The 14,192-nt window shown below is 40.6% G+C and overlaps 4 protein-coding genes across 4 annotated transcripts; 3 read left to right on the forward strand and 1 right to left on the reverse strand. All coding sequences in view use genetic code 12, as the record gives it.

Moving 5' to 3' along the window:
• Positions 1-805: 805 nt before the first annotated feature.
• On the forward strand, positions 806-3,622 carry NAM2 (Leucyl-tRNA synthetase, mitochondrial; the record flags this gene model as incomplete). Its single annotated transcript, XM_006688161.2, has 1 exon — positions 806-3,622. One exon carries the CDS (start codon positions 806-808, stop codon positions 3,620-3,622), a length of 2,817 nt encoding a protein of 938 aa, XP_006688224.2.
• A 95-nt stretch (positions 3,623-3,717) lies between these two features.
• CCM1 (Mitochondrial group I intron splicing factor ccm1) lies at positions 3,718-5,724 on the reverse strand (the record flags this gene model as incomplete). The annotated part of the gene is made up of 1 exon (XM_006688162.2): positions 3,718-5,724. One exon carries the CDS (start codon positions 5,722-5,724, stop codon positions 3,718-3,720), a length of 2,007 nt encoding a protein of 668 aa, XP_006688225.2.
• A 420-nt stretch (positions 5,725-6,144) lies between these two features.
• Positions 6,145-10,881, forward strand: PSN45_000766 (uncharacterized protein; the record flags this gene model as incomplete). Its single annotated transcript, XM_006688163.2, has 1 exon — positions 6,145-10,881. One exon carries the CDS (start codon positions 6,145-6,147, stop codon positions 10,879-10,881), a length of 4,737 nt encoding a protein of 1,578 aa, XP_006688226.1.
• Positions 10,882-10,989: 108 nt separating this feature from the next.
• Positions 10,990-14,082, forward strand: PSN45_000767 (uncharacterized protein; the record flags this gene model as incomplete). Its single annotated transcript, XM_066157515.1, has 1 exon — positions 10,990-14,082. One exon carries the CDS (start codon positions 10,990-10,992, stop codon positions 14,080-14,082), a length of 3,093 nt encoding a protein of 1,030 aa, XP_066013612.1.
• Positions 14,083-14,192: the final 110 nt, after the last annotated feature.

Here is a 14,192-nt window from a genome sequence, read left to right on the forward strand (position 1 = left end):
GTGCGGATCTGGTCCCGTCCGACACAGCCGTGCCAGTTTCCGCCATGCTCACAGCCCCCTCTCATATTGGAACAAGTCCTGAAATAAGGCTCGGGATGCAAACACGTGTACAGCAGTTTAATATAACCCTTCAACAATGGCCAATTCTTGTATACTTGCAATGGTTTTGTGGATCTGTTCCAGTTCCTAACCAAAATTCTGGGTGCATTGCCCTGACTGTATTGCTGCGAAAGGAAGACAAAAAGCACTACAGCTATCACCATATACAGCTGCCACTACATGCGGAGTAGCAAAGCCACAAAAGAATTTTGAGTGGTAGTTTCTTTAGAACCAAAATACGAACGTAGACCCAATGGCAACCATTGGAAAAATTCATGTAGTATCAGGGATAGCCTGGTTATAAATAATCCAGGTCATGTAGATAATGGGTAAGACGCGGATGTTCATTTGCAAAATATGTCGAGATTATCAGTTTATTGAAACAGATGATGATTCACGAGAGAAGTTCCAATTGCACCTGAGTGATCTGTAACCAAATAGTACCGCAAATTTTGCGTATGGTTATCTTAGAGATACAATTGAAAAAACCTCAAGAGGTGTTGAAAAATAAAAGGGAGACTTAGCTTATCAATGAGCAATGTGCATTCAATAAACTGTCCTAGTTCTTCACTCTATATCTCTTAATGTCGTCTTTTGCAACACCAACATCTTCACATTCTCTCTCTCAAGTGCTGGCTGCAGGTGCAAGATTCGCACTGGCAAAAATTTTCGAGCTAGCAGTAGGTTAACCGTGATATGAACAGATATGAATAAACGCAGCAGCATACTATCGATACGGCAGGGCCCTAGACTTCTAGGAGTGGTGTCTACGTGTCGAATTGCAGCTCTGTCTATTTCGTTTTTCCGAGCCTATTCGGTGCTGTTAAACTCATTAGATGCTAAATGGACCAAGAAATGGAAACAGCTTACTTCAAATAAAGGGTTGAACCCCAAAAAATTCACCATCGATGACACGGCCGACCCGTTCTATGCCCTTGTGATGTTCCCTTATCCTTCGGGAATTCTTCATATGGGCCATGTGAGAGTGTATACCATTAGCGATGTGATCTCTAGGTTCAAACGACTCCAAGGAAAGCATGTTATACATCCTATGGGATGGGATGCCTTTGGCTTGCCGGCTGAAAACGCCGCCATTGAAAGAAATATCAACCCAAGGGTATGGACAGAAAGTAATATCGGTAAGATGAAACAACAAATGGAGTTGGTGTTGGCTGATTTTGACTGGGAACGAGAACTTGCAACTTGCAATCCAGACTACTATAAGTGGACTCAAAAAGTGTTCTTATTGTTGCATCAGCATGGATTGGCATATAAAAAGGAAGCGGAAATCAACTGGGATCCAGTTGATAAAACTGTTTTAGCTAACGAACAGGTTGACTCCAACGGAAGATCCTGGAGATCAGGTGCTAAGGTGGAGAAAAAGAACTTGAGCCAGTGGTTCATAGGAATCACTAAATACGCTGAAGCCTTGAACGCTGACTTAGAAGTCCTCCAACAGTGGCCTGATAAAGTCAAGGCAATGCAGAAACACTGGATAGGTGAATCCCATGGAACAGAAATCACCATACCAATCAATGATTCTGCCTTTCCAACAGTGGATGTGTTCACTTCCAGACCCGATACGGTGTTCAGTATTCAGTTTTTGGCATTATCTTTGAACCACCCCATCACTCTTAAAGCGGCTGAGACCGATAGGGAATTGCAGCTGTTCATAGAATCTGCAAAGAATGTTGATGCTGATTCCAAAGATGGCTACCTTCTTAAGAACATCAAGGCTTCAAGACCACTTGACCCGTCAGATACTAAATTAGAACAGTATGATATGCCTGTTTATGTTGCACCCTATGTTCTTAATTCTTACGGGAGTGGAGCTGTTATGGGATGTCCTGCTCATGACCAAAGAGATTTCGAGTTTTGGAAAATCCACAATCCCAATGTTCAAGTGGTGGTATCTGTGGGGCCTTCGCAGATGAAGTCTTCTCCTAACTGGAAAATACCTTATTGTGGTAAGGAGGGAATTCTTCATGACAACTCCACCATTTCTAATGGAGTAAAGGATTTGAGAAGATATAAGGGAATGGATGCAAAAACTGCTGGAGACGAAATCACTCATGTGCTCGAAGCCTTGGGAATAGGTAAGAAAAAGACAAACTACAGAATCAGAGATTGGCTTATAAGTAGGCAACGGTATTGGGGTGCCCCCATTCCTATAGTTTATTGTGACCACTGTGGTACTGTTCCTGTTCCCGATTCTGATTTGCCAGTCAGGCTACCAGACCTTCAAGGAAACGACTTTGGAAAAGGAAATCCTTTAGAAAACTTGGATTCTTTCGTCAGTACTACATGCCCTTCTTGTGGTGGCCATGCCAAGAGGGACACGGATACTATGGATACATTTATGGATTCATCCTGGTATTTCTTCCGGTACTTGGACTCCAAAAACGAACTTGAACCTTTCAATAAGTTCAAGGTGAACAAACACTTACCTGTGGACATGTACCTTGGAGGCATTGAGCATGCCATTTTGCACTTGTTGTACACTCGTTTTATATCTAAGTTTCTTGGTAATATTGGTATGTGGGAAGGGAATCAACTTAATAATGAGCCCATTGTTCGTTTGGTTACTCAGGGTATGGTTCAAGGTTTGACTTTTATTGACCCAGATACCGGGAAGTTCCTCAAACCTGAAGAGATAGACAAAAGTGATCCACAGAACCCAATGATCATTGCCACTGGAAAAGTACCTTTAAACTCCTATGAGAAGATGTCCAAGTCGAAGTACAATGGTGTTGATCCAGCTGAAACAGTACAGAAGTATGGTGCTGATGCTACTAGAGCTCATATTTTATTTCAAGCACCTATTTCAGATTCTTTGAACTGGAACGAAGATCAAATCCAAGGTGTAGACAGATGGCTTCGTCGTGTGATTGCCTTGGAGGACAGTATTGTGAACTACGATGATAGCTCCAAGATGGGAGCTAAGAAGCAAGCATTCAAGAATGTGAATCTTAATGGTATTGAATATGAAAATATCGAGCTCACAGATTTGGAAGTCAGTTTATTCAACCAAACAAATGAATTCATCCAGAAAATAGACAACTCCATTAACGTCGATTTGTCTTTCAATACCGTCATCTCGGATCTTATGAAGTACACCAACACTTTGACTAGTGCTATTAAAGCCGATGAACGCGTCAGTAAAGCCTTGCTTGTGGATGCATACAAAAAGCTTTTGGTCATAATGTCTCCCGTTACTCCATGTGTTGCAGAAGAATCCTGGGAAATGCTTCTGCTTGATTTAGGCATCCCCTGGAAGTCAATAATGTTGGAAGCTTTTCCCGAAGTTCAAAAAATTGGATCCATGTCTGTCAATTATAACATATTCATTAATGGTAAATCCAGACTTCTGTTCAGTCAAACCAAAGACTTCCACTTGGAAGCAGAAGAAAAAATACTAGACACCATTTTTGATCACAAAGTCATCCATAAATTTGCATCACGAGGCAAAATTAAAAAGATCATCAAAAAATCAGGTCTTATATCTCTTGTACTTCAAAAGTGACCGTCGCTTGTAAATAGATGTAGCATGTAAATATTCAAATAATACAATAAATCATTTATTTTCTTAGTTTAGTGTACAATATTTACAAGATCTATTTACATGTTAGTTAATCCATATCGTTTCTTCAGTAAGTACTCCTTGAAGTCCTTCTTTCTAATTTTCCCTTCAAATCTAATTTGAGCTCTGCTTGCAATACTTCTTAAAGTACTACAATGTTTATCATAACCAAGTTCAACACACTCTTGATATAAAGGGCTTAACTGTAGCCAAGCCCATTTGAACTGGTACTCGGTGCTGACAATTATAGCGACTGCATCATCAATCAACTGCATCTTGGTTAAACTTTGCACCATTTGAGTAGCAAACTGGAAATCTAATTTGTCCTTTTCCTTTCTAGGAAGTAGTTTAAACTCTTTAGACTTACGATACTTGCCTCTTTCCATCCACACATCCTGGGAGAGTTGATAATTCTTCAATATACCAGCTCCTTTCAACGCAATCATATATGTTAAGGTAGACCTGGTGATGTTGAATTTAGATTCAATACTTGACAATTCATTGAACACTGGAGACTTGGCAAGATCATTCAATTTGGTTGTTTCCAGATTGGTATTAGTTTCATGAACATCTGGCTCTTCTATGATAACTCTTGTAGAATTCATAGCAGCATCGTCTACCATTTTGGAGAAATCGTATCTGTCCATCAAGTCATGCAACAGGCCAAATTCGGCTGCGATGTTTAAATAAGTGTTGTACGATTCATCATTTATGAAGTCGGGATTGAACATCAACGAATGGGCCCAAACAGCACTGGATTCCGCTATGATTTCTTCAGGGGAGGCCAAGTCAAGAACAGGTAAAAATGGCACATGATACTTGGGTTCTATCTGAGTTGGTAAGGTGTCTGCTTGAGACAAAAGGTTGGCTCTGAAATGTCTACCTCTTTCATGAACTGTAATGGCTGGAACTTCTGCGTCAGGTTTCAAACATCTCGATTTGCTATATGACATCAACAAGAAGGTAAACGTTCTTTTGGTAACAGAGCTTACCAGGGCCAATCTCTTGTACAATGCTCTTGATAAGGCAACATCTCCATCCTTACTAGACAAATATACCATATACTCAAGAGTTTCACGGGTCGGAGACCATTCATTATCGTAGATCTCAAAGATAAAATCCCAAGCCTTGAACCGCAACTGTTTTCTTCCTGTACAACCTCTTGCCAATGCCACCAATATCTCCTGGTTAACTGGAGTTCTGGAAGTGAGCATCTCCTGGTACAAGTCCAATGCCTTTTCAACATCATCATTGTTGACATAGGAGACAATGACATCCTTATAAGCGTTTGTGCCGGGTTTGGTTTCCTGGGACAAGAACTTCATCGAGTCAAAAATTGAAACTGCCTCTTTGTGGTCTCTTGATTTGTAAACCAAAGTCTTCAACACATTGGAGTATATGTCAGCTGAAGGTTTGAGGTTATTTTCCTTCATTTCCATCAATAATGCGTTGATCTTATTGATATCGTTTGCTTTCCCATAGATGTGGATCATAGTCTCGTATGTATCTCTAGGTAATATTCCTTTATTGGAAGCTCTGATGGTTTCGACATACGATTCAATAAGCGAAAGGGTCTCTGGTGATACTTCTTTGCCCAACGCTAAGCTATTGATGAACACATTAAGGACCTTAGACGTTGGCACCATCTTAGCTTCAACCATAAGAGACTCTACCTGTGGTATAATGGAAGATATCTTGTCCTTGGGAATATTGTATATGAGTTTTCTCACATCTTTTTCTTTCAAGTCTTTGAATCCACCACCCATTTTCAACGTCTGAAGCACAGCTGGCCAGTTCTGGTGTTCTTTTGAGACTAGAAACTTGACTGAAAGTCCCAACCTTTCTTGAATAGACTCAGGTAAATCAACCACTGGTGTTAATAACGAAGCCGAAGATGGATCAAAAGCTGGGCCTCTCTCCAACACCTTATACAAGTTCTCTGCTTCCTTGTCCAATTGTGAAGGCATGGGAATGTCTGTAACATATTCCTGCTGTCTTCTCTCGTCTTCTTTCTTCTGAATCATTCTGGATACACTGGAGGTCATTTGCTTTATTTCCTTCAACTTCTTCTTATACTCCATCTGCTTCTCCATTTCGTATTTTCTGCTGTGGTCTCTTGCCCATCGTTCCAATCTGTCCGCTTCTTGTGGAGTTTTAGCCTGATGCTTCTTTTTATTCTTTGGTCGGGAGCTGCTTGCAACAAATATAGTTCGATTCGGCAACCTGGGAGAGTAAATATTGTTCATCAAAACCCGATGAATGCCATTGTATATACTACCATAAGCATATAAGGTTCGTTGTCGTAGCATTTCTTAAAGAGAAAATGCAGACACTGGTTTTTGCAACTACTTGCACAATATATGGAAAAATCTTTAGATGCGATGAGAACTGTCTGGCTACACGTTAAACGATTCAAACGGAAAATAAGTGCGAGCGAATTAATTTCTGTACCAAACCACCCAGATATGTCTTCTTCCACCGTAGCAGGAACGGGGCCTGGGCGTCAAAGGGCCAGCTCCTCTGTCAATCTACCTCCTGAAATCGCCATGGCTTCCGCCACCGATGCTAATATGACCACCTCCTCCAACGTGATAGGTGCTAATCCCAACATTGGGGTAACACTTGGAACTGGGTATGGCAGTATCTCCCATGATATTCCTCCTGACATGGCGGTGTTGTTACAAAACCTTGAGGAAGACTTCACCGTCCATAAAACCATTGACCAATGGACTTATATCAATAGAAGAGAAGAAATTATTCAGTCCATTAATAAATTACGTCAACAACAAATAGAACAAATAAAGTTGGATCCTGATAGCCTAGAGAAACCTCTATTTCCCAGACAACCTAGTGCCATTGTCAAAGACCAGAAGTTCTCCACAAACACTCTTTTGAATATCTTGAAAAGAAGAGCAACCACATACAAGTCGGAGAATGCATTCTTGGTATTGGATCTCAAAGGTAAGGAAGTGTCTGCCATCACGTGGGATAAGTTGTACCTCAAAGCCGTCAAGGTCGCCTATGAAATTACCCACAAGCTTTCTTTGAAGAATTCAGATACGGTAATCTTGTTGTACAAAGAAGGAGAAGTGGCCGAATTCGCCATAGCATTATTCGGATGTTTTATGGCCGGGGTTACGGCGGTTCCAATCCATCAGGATGTGTCATTATATGAGGTACTCGACATCATTAACTTGACTCTGTCCAAATTAGTGTTGTATTCAGAAAGTGTGGCCAAGGAATTGGATAGGCTCAATAGTAATGGTCTGAGGATTGTGTGGCCTCCAAAGTTGACCAGGTGGAGAACCACCGAGTTTGGTTCGGTGAAGAAATCTGATCTCAGTGCTTGGGACTCGAAGCATAATCAAAAGAAGCAAGACGAAACCCGGTCTAAAGCAGATTTGGCGTACGTTGAATTCTCGAGATCTCCCCTTGGAGAATTGAGAGGCATTGCTTTGAGTCATAGGACTATTGCCCATCAGATGTCTACTTTGAGTCTGTCTTTACTGAGTTCTCCAAGCTCTGATGGAATTGTGAGAAATGATAAGGAGTATAGACGAAACAGAAAGGTGTTCATGGCTACTTTGGATATCAGATTCTCCATAGGGTTAATCTTGGGCATATTGTTTACGGTATACTCAGGGAACATTCTTATTTGGGCCCCTCAAAAAGTGATGGAAATTCAAGGTCTTTATGCTAATATCGTTTCGAAATTCAAGGCTTCTTTACTTTTAACAGACTATATCGGTTTGAAACGGGTGACATATGATTATCAGCAGTCTCCTAATGCGACCAGATACTTTTCAAAGACTCAGAGAGTTGATTTGTCTTCAGTAAAATGGGTTTTGGTTAACTCTTTGACAACCGATGGTGAATTTATGGAGATTCTTGCTAATAGATACTTGAGACCTTTGGGATGTCAAGAGCCAGAGAATGCCATCATTCCAATGTTAACGTTGAGTGAATATGGAGGAATGGTTATGTCTATGAGGGATTGGTTATCGGATGAAAAACCAGGATCCAATAATCAAAGTAAAGGTGAATTGACGTCGTTGCTAATAGACAAAGAAGAATTATCCAGAAATAGGATCAAGGTTGTTGAAACTAATACATCTGCATCTGACGACACCTCCAAAGATTTATTGAGAGTCGATGCATTTGGTTATCCGTTGCCTGATGCTACATTGGCGGTAGTTAACCCAGAACTGTCGGTTATTGTAGAAAAAGGTGAGGCTGGAGAAATATGGATAGATTCACCGTGTCTCTCTGGAGGATTCTATGGTTTGCTTAAAGAATCAAAGCTGATCTTTCATGCAAAGTGTAGAGATGCAGATGGTATAATGGAAATGGATTTCTTGAGAACTGGTTTATTGGGTTTTACTTTTAACGGGAAGGTTTATGTTCTTGGGTTATATGAAGATAGAATCCGTCAAAGAATCACTTGGATCGATCAAAAAGTATACAGTAAACAAGGTAAAGAGTTGGTTATAGGAAATGGAACCATATACCATTACTCTTCTCATTTGTTGGCCACATTAGCAAACGAGGTCAGACAGGTATACGATTGTACTATTTTTGATGTTTTCATTGGTAATGAGTACTTACCTGTTGCTATTGTAGAAGCTGAAGTCATAAGAAAGATTCTTGAGGGTACTAGTGGAGATACTTCCAATTCATCATCTGGAAGAGGTGATTCTGCTGGTCCACAATATGATCCAATCCCATTGAATGAGCCCGTTCTTAATGCTATTGCCCAAAAATGTTTTGATACCTTGTATAAGCACCATTTGCTAAAGCTATACTGTGTGTTGGTCGTTGATTGTGATACTCTTCCAAAGATTATGAGAAGTGGAGGTCGGGAAATTGCCAATATGCTTTGTAAAAAGAAGTTTTTGGAAGGTAGTTTGAAGGCTGAATTTGTGAAGTTTTTCGTCAAAAAGTCTATCAGCTTAATCCCCCATGGTGAAGATGTGATTGGAGGTATTTGGTCACCATATGTGTCTCAGTTAAGAAGTGTTGCTTTGGGTAACTTTACTCCACAACTAAGCCAGGTCATTTATAAAGAAAAATCATTAGATGACAAAACAGGTGCCCCCCTTACTGATTTCAAGAGTATTGTGGATATATTGAAATTCAGAGTTTCACATGGCGGAGATTCTATTGCTTTTCAAAACTTAGACCATGGAAAGAGTAGTTCAAAACCATTGACTTGGAAAAAGTTTGAGTTGAGAATTTATGGTGTTGTCAGTTATTTGATAGAGAAGGCCCAGGTCAAACCTGGTAAATACGTGATTTTGATGTACTCTTTGTCGGAAGAGTTCATTGTCGCTGTTTATGCTTGTTTGATGTGTGGAATAGTAGCCATCCCTATGCTACCATTCGATTCAAATAGAATTGGTGAAGACTTGCCAGCATTTTTAGGTGTCATAAAGGATTTTGATGTGAGTGATATACTTGTCAACGAAGAAGTCGAAAGGTTTCTAAAAAGTGGCCCCGCTGCTGAGAGTCTCAAACGAATGAATGTCAAAAGATATAAAAACTGGAAGATCAAAAACACCGCCAAACTCACTAAAGTTTCTAATATTGCATCTTTACACTCTAAAATTTCAAAATACCAAGCTGCTGTCAATTTTCGGGATGAAAAAACCACTGCGTTAATTTGGTTAAACTTCACTTCTGACCATTATAGAGTTGGAGCCAAATTGAGTCACAAAAACATCATAGGAATTTGTAAAGTCTTCAAAGAAACTTGCAACTTAACATCCAAATCAGCAATTGTTGGTTGTGTGCGTCATTGTTCGAGTATTGGTTTTGTACAGGCTGCTTTATTGGGTGTGTTTTTAGGTACAACAACCTACTTATGTTCTCCAGTCAGTTATGCAGAAAACCCATTGGCTTTCTTTTTGGCTCTTGCTCGTCACAAAGTTAAAGACGTGTTTGTAACAGAGCAGATGTTGAAATATGCTGCCATTAAGTTTAGTCCAAAGGGGTTTGACTTATCACACTTGAAGAATATGATCATCAGTACTGAGGGCCGTGTGGAAATTGACTTGTTAAGAAAGATCGCAAAGGTGTTCCAGCCAACGCAATTGAGTGCAGCTTCCATGTCTTCTGTTTACAATCACTGGTTTAATCCCATGATATCTTCGAGATCGTATATGGCCGTGGCTCCTGTTGATCTCTATTTGGATCCAATTGCTTTGAGACAAGGATTTGTTTCCATTGTCAATCAGGTGGATTTTCCGAATGCTTTACATATTCAAGACTCGGGAATGGTTCCTGTTTGTTCTGAAATTGCAATAGTCAATCCTGAGACATGTAAATTGTGCAAAGAAGGAGAATTTGGGGAGATTTGGGTGTCAAGTGAGGCTAACTTAACTGGTTTTACTAATGGTCCTAAGGGTCCTGTTGATTCATTCGCTGAAAGTCAGTTTTTGGGTAAGATTGTCGATGGAGACAAGACAATAACCTATTTGAGAACTGGTGATCTAGGATTCTTACATCACATTACGATTGCCAAAAATAAGACCGGTAAAAAGTCTAACGATGAACAAGAAATCACTTCATTTCAACCATTATTTGTCTTGGGAAAGGTAGCTGAGACCTTTGAAGTCTTAGGCTTGCATCATTTCCCAATCGATATTGAGAACACTATCGAGTCTTGTCATTCAGATATCTACAAGAATGGTTCTTGTGTATTTAAGTGTGCTGATTATACAATTGTGGTTTGTGAATCAAAAAGAAAGAGAAACTGCGCCTCATTGGTTCCAATCATCGTCAACACGGTCTTCAGTAAACACCATTTGATAGTTGATATAATTGCGTTCATGAAAAAAGGCGAATTCCCCATATCAAGATTGGGAACCAAACAAAGAGCCAGAATCATTGATGCTTGGGTACAAGGAATTATCCCAGTGAGTGCTGTGTATGGAGTTAACTATGGTGAAAACAGTATGATACAATTGATCAAAGAGATCGATTCTGTTGCCAGAGATAACCCTATAACCGGATTGAAGAATCCTGCTTTATCCTACTATGATGCAGATCCAGTTGATGATAAATCCTCCATTTTTGACTCCAATCGCCAGGGATTAACCCTCAATGATGATTACGAAGACTACTACAATTCTTTGGAGCCTAACACTACAAACTCTTCGGTGGGCCCTGATTATGGCTCTCATAAGGCTACTTTCCAAGTATAATTCCAGGAAAAGTCGTGCGTTCGTGGTTAGGTTTTGATGCGAAAAAGATTTTTTTGTGTATAGAAGAAATATTCACTTACAATCAAAATAGATAACCTAATAAGTAATATGAATGCATCCAGGAAGCGGTCTATTAGTCCCCACAGCATGGACCATCCTCCCGTGCAGCCTAGCAAGTTTAAGAAAATCTGGTCGTTCTTCACGTCTGCAGACAATAAGAACCGAGAAAAACAAGTGAAGTTCAAATCAAGCTATGAAACTGATATATCTACCGCCGACAAGGTCCCCTACGTTCAATCACACTATGAAGATAGCTACTACAACAACAGTGATATAATATCTGACAAAAGAAGGAAGATATCCATCCAGCAAACCAATGAATTGAGAGGATACATCCCTCGTTCCTCCGTCGACCATAGCAAGACTATCAGTAACTACGGGAATTATTTGAGTAAATTACAAGAAGAAAATAACGAATCAGAGGCTAATCTAGAACGAAGAGCCACTATAATACCCGAAGATTCTATTGATGAAGGTGAACGATTCAATTCCCCTATTCCTGATATGAACGAAGTAAGACGACAATCGATGCAAATGATCAACAACCTTGAGAACAATGGTGCTTTGGAGCGGTTCGTAAATGATGTTGATACTACCCCCGAAGAAGAATCTGACACTGAATCTTTTCAACGTGAGTTTGCTCCTTTGTATACAGACGACGAAGGTAACTTAGTCAGACCCCCATTCATTAACCTTGCCCCCAGAGAAAGGTATAAATTGTTACAACTCAAGAGATCAATTGAAACATCTCGTGAGTTGCAGTTGAGGCTCAAGTATATGGTGAACCCCAATGAGACCAGGTCAATATTACTCGATAATAATAAGGTGGAAACATCTACACAAACTCAGGATGCCAACTATTTGAAGAAAAGATTGCATTTTAATGATTTCCAGAAATCGTACACCAATACTGGTCCCGCAACTAAGAAGCAAAGACCTGCAGCTGTGTTTTCTGGTGAGTTTTTCTATGACATAGAGGACGAAGAACCGAAACAAAGTCAAGCCAACAAGTTCAATGGATACTTAGGAAATGTCAGTAAGCCCAAATTTAAGTCCGATAAGGGTTCTGGAAGGAGAGAATTCACCCAGGATACTCAGGTTTCCTTAGACTCTGAGTATGTTTCGAAGTCGGAAAAGATATCGGATATAATCAAGTTGAAAGAGAGCAAGGTGAACAAGAAATCAGCAGTGGAACCCAGTCTGGGTTTCAAGTTTTCAATCAACAAGGATGACATCAATGACATTATCAACAAACGGAAAGAGGGTTACAATCTTCTCAGTAATACTGTTGGGCAGAAAGGAGTAAAGTTTGCTTTGAATGGTTCTGCTGCTCCAGCTTCTACTCCCAAAGCACCATCTGAAGAGTCGGAATTGAAGATAACTCCAAAATTCAACTTTGGTGGAACGTCAAATACTGCTCCTCCTACCAAATCACCTTCCTTGGGGCAGTCTGAAAAGAAAACCGGGTTCACCTTTGGGGCAAGCTCAGCAGCTCAAAGGCCAGCTTCTGCTACCAATGAAGTTGAAGAAGAACCAAGGAGAAAAAGAAGAATTCCTTCATCATCTGCAGAGGCAGACGACAAATCCCAATCTACCATACCAACGAAAGGTGGAGATTTTAAGTTTGGTACAGGTGAGACTTCCACCAAGCCTACGTCTTCTGATAAACCTGACGGTGCTCTAAAATTCAGTTTCGGTGATTCGAATTCAAGTAAACTGGAGAAACCAGCATTCAGTTTTGGTGCTTCTGAGAAGAAGGACACCCCAGGTTTCTCTCTTGGTGCCTCATCGCAGGCTTCTAAACCTAGTTTCAACTTTGGGTCTCTTCCACAAAAGAATGAGAAAACTGCCAACATTGGCCCTAATGCTTATGAAAACAAGGACGCAGTACCCAAGTTTGGTCTTGGTTCTACTGGGACAAAGGATGAAGCTCCTAAGTTTAGTTTTGGATCAACTACGAGCGAGAAAAAAGATGAAACTCTAAAGATTAGCTTGAGTTCAGAAAAGAAAGACGAATCTCCGAAGTTCATTTTTGGATCTTCTGAAAAGAAAGATGGACCTCCTAAATTTAGTTTTGCTGCTGAAAACAAAGAGGCAACCCCAAATCCCGGCTTTGGAAAAGTCCCAAGTGAGAAAAAGGCAGAAGCTCCAAAGTTTTCCTTTGGTCAGGCGGCTCCTCCCGCTACATCGTCTACGTTCAGTTTTGGTCCTGGTCCTGGTACGGTTGACCCAAAAGATTCTGACCCCAAATCCATATTCGGTGCCAGTTCTTCTAATTCCATTTCTTCGGCTGCAGACAAAAAGGAAAGCACTTCAAATTTCACTTTTGGCGCTGGAGCCTCCAAAACTGTCACCCCAAGTGCATCTGTTACAGCTACTATTGGGTCTGACAAGCCAGAAACCACCCCTGGATTCCAATTTGGTGGAGCGACCGAAAACAAGCAAAGCACACCATTTGCATTATCTGGAGTCGCTAGTGCCGACAAAAAAGAACAATCACCATCTACTTTTGGAGCCAATCCTAGTGGAACTGCTACATCTAGCTTCAATTTCGGTGCAACTACAAAGCCTACTGTAAGTGCTACACCTTCAGTTGGCAATGCCGAAGACAGAAAGTCACCTTTCAACTTTGGATCTACTCAAAAGCCTTCATTCAATTTCGGCAGTTCACAAATCCCAACGCTTACACCCAGCTCAGCAGCTTTGAACCCTCTTGGTGGCTCTACTAATCAAGTTCCAACCTCAACCTCGCCGTTTCAGTTTGGATCTGTGGAAAAGCCCTCATTAGCTGGAGCGGCTACGTCTTTTTCAGGAGGCTTTGCTAATGGTATTACGCCTGTTAAGCCTGTCATTCCAAACTCTATATTCGGAAACAGAGAAGGTACGCCTGGCCAATTCAACTCAGGTGGTAGTAGAGGTACTACTCCAGAAATTGGATTTGGTGCTCAGCAGAACTTTCAAGGTGCCGGTGCCATGGGGATGCCAATCAACTCATACCCCGGTTTCAACCCTTCCATGACCCCTTCGAACATGAATATGAATTTCGGTGCACCTGATGGTCTTACCCCCGTTAATCCATTGAACAATCCGGCCAATAGACCCAACCGTAAGTTCGCCAAAATGAGGAAGAGAAGGACGTAGGCATCCAAAGATCAATATAATGATCTTTCTTGTACTATTATTTAGCATTATTACATGATTAAATGTATAACATAATCATAAGCAATCTTTAGTTTGAATAATCATCTCCG

This window comes from Yamadazyma tenuis, chromosome 1, assembly GCF_029203305.1.
Source record: "Yamadazyma tenuis chromosome 1, complete sequence".
Classification (NCBI taxonomy): Eukaryota; Fungi; Ascomycota; class Pichiomycetes; order Serinales; family Debaryomycetaceae; genus Yamadazyma; species Yamadazyma tenuis.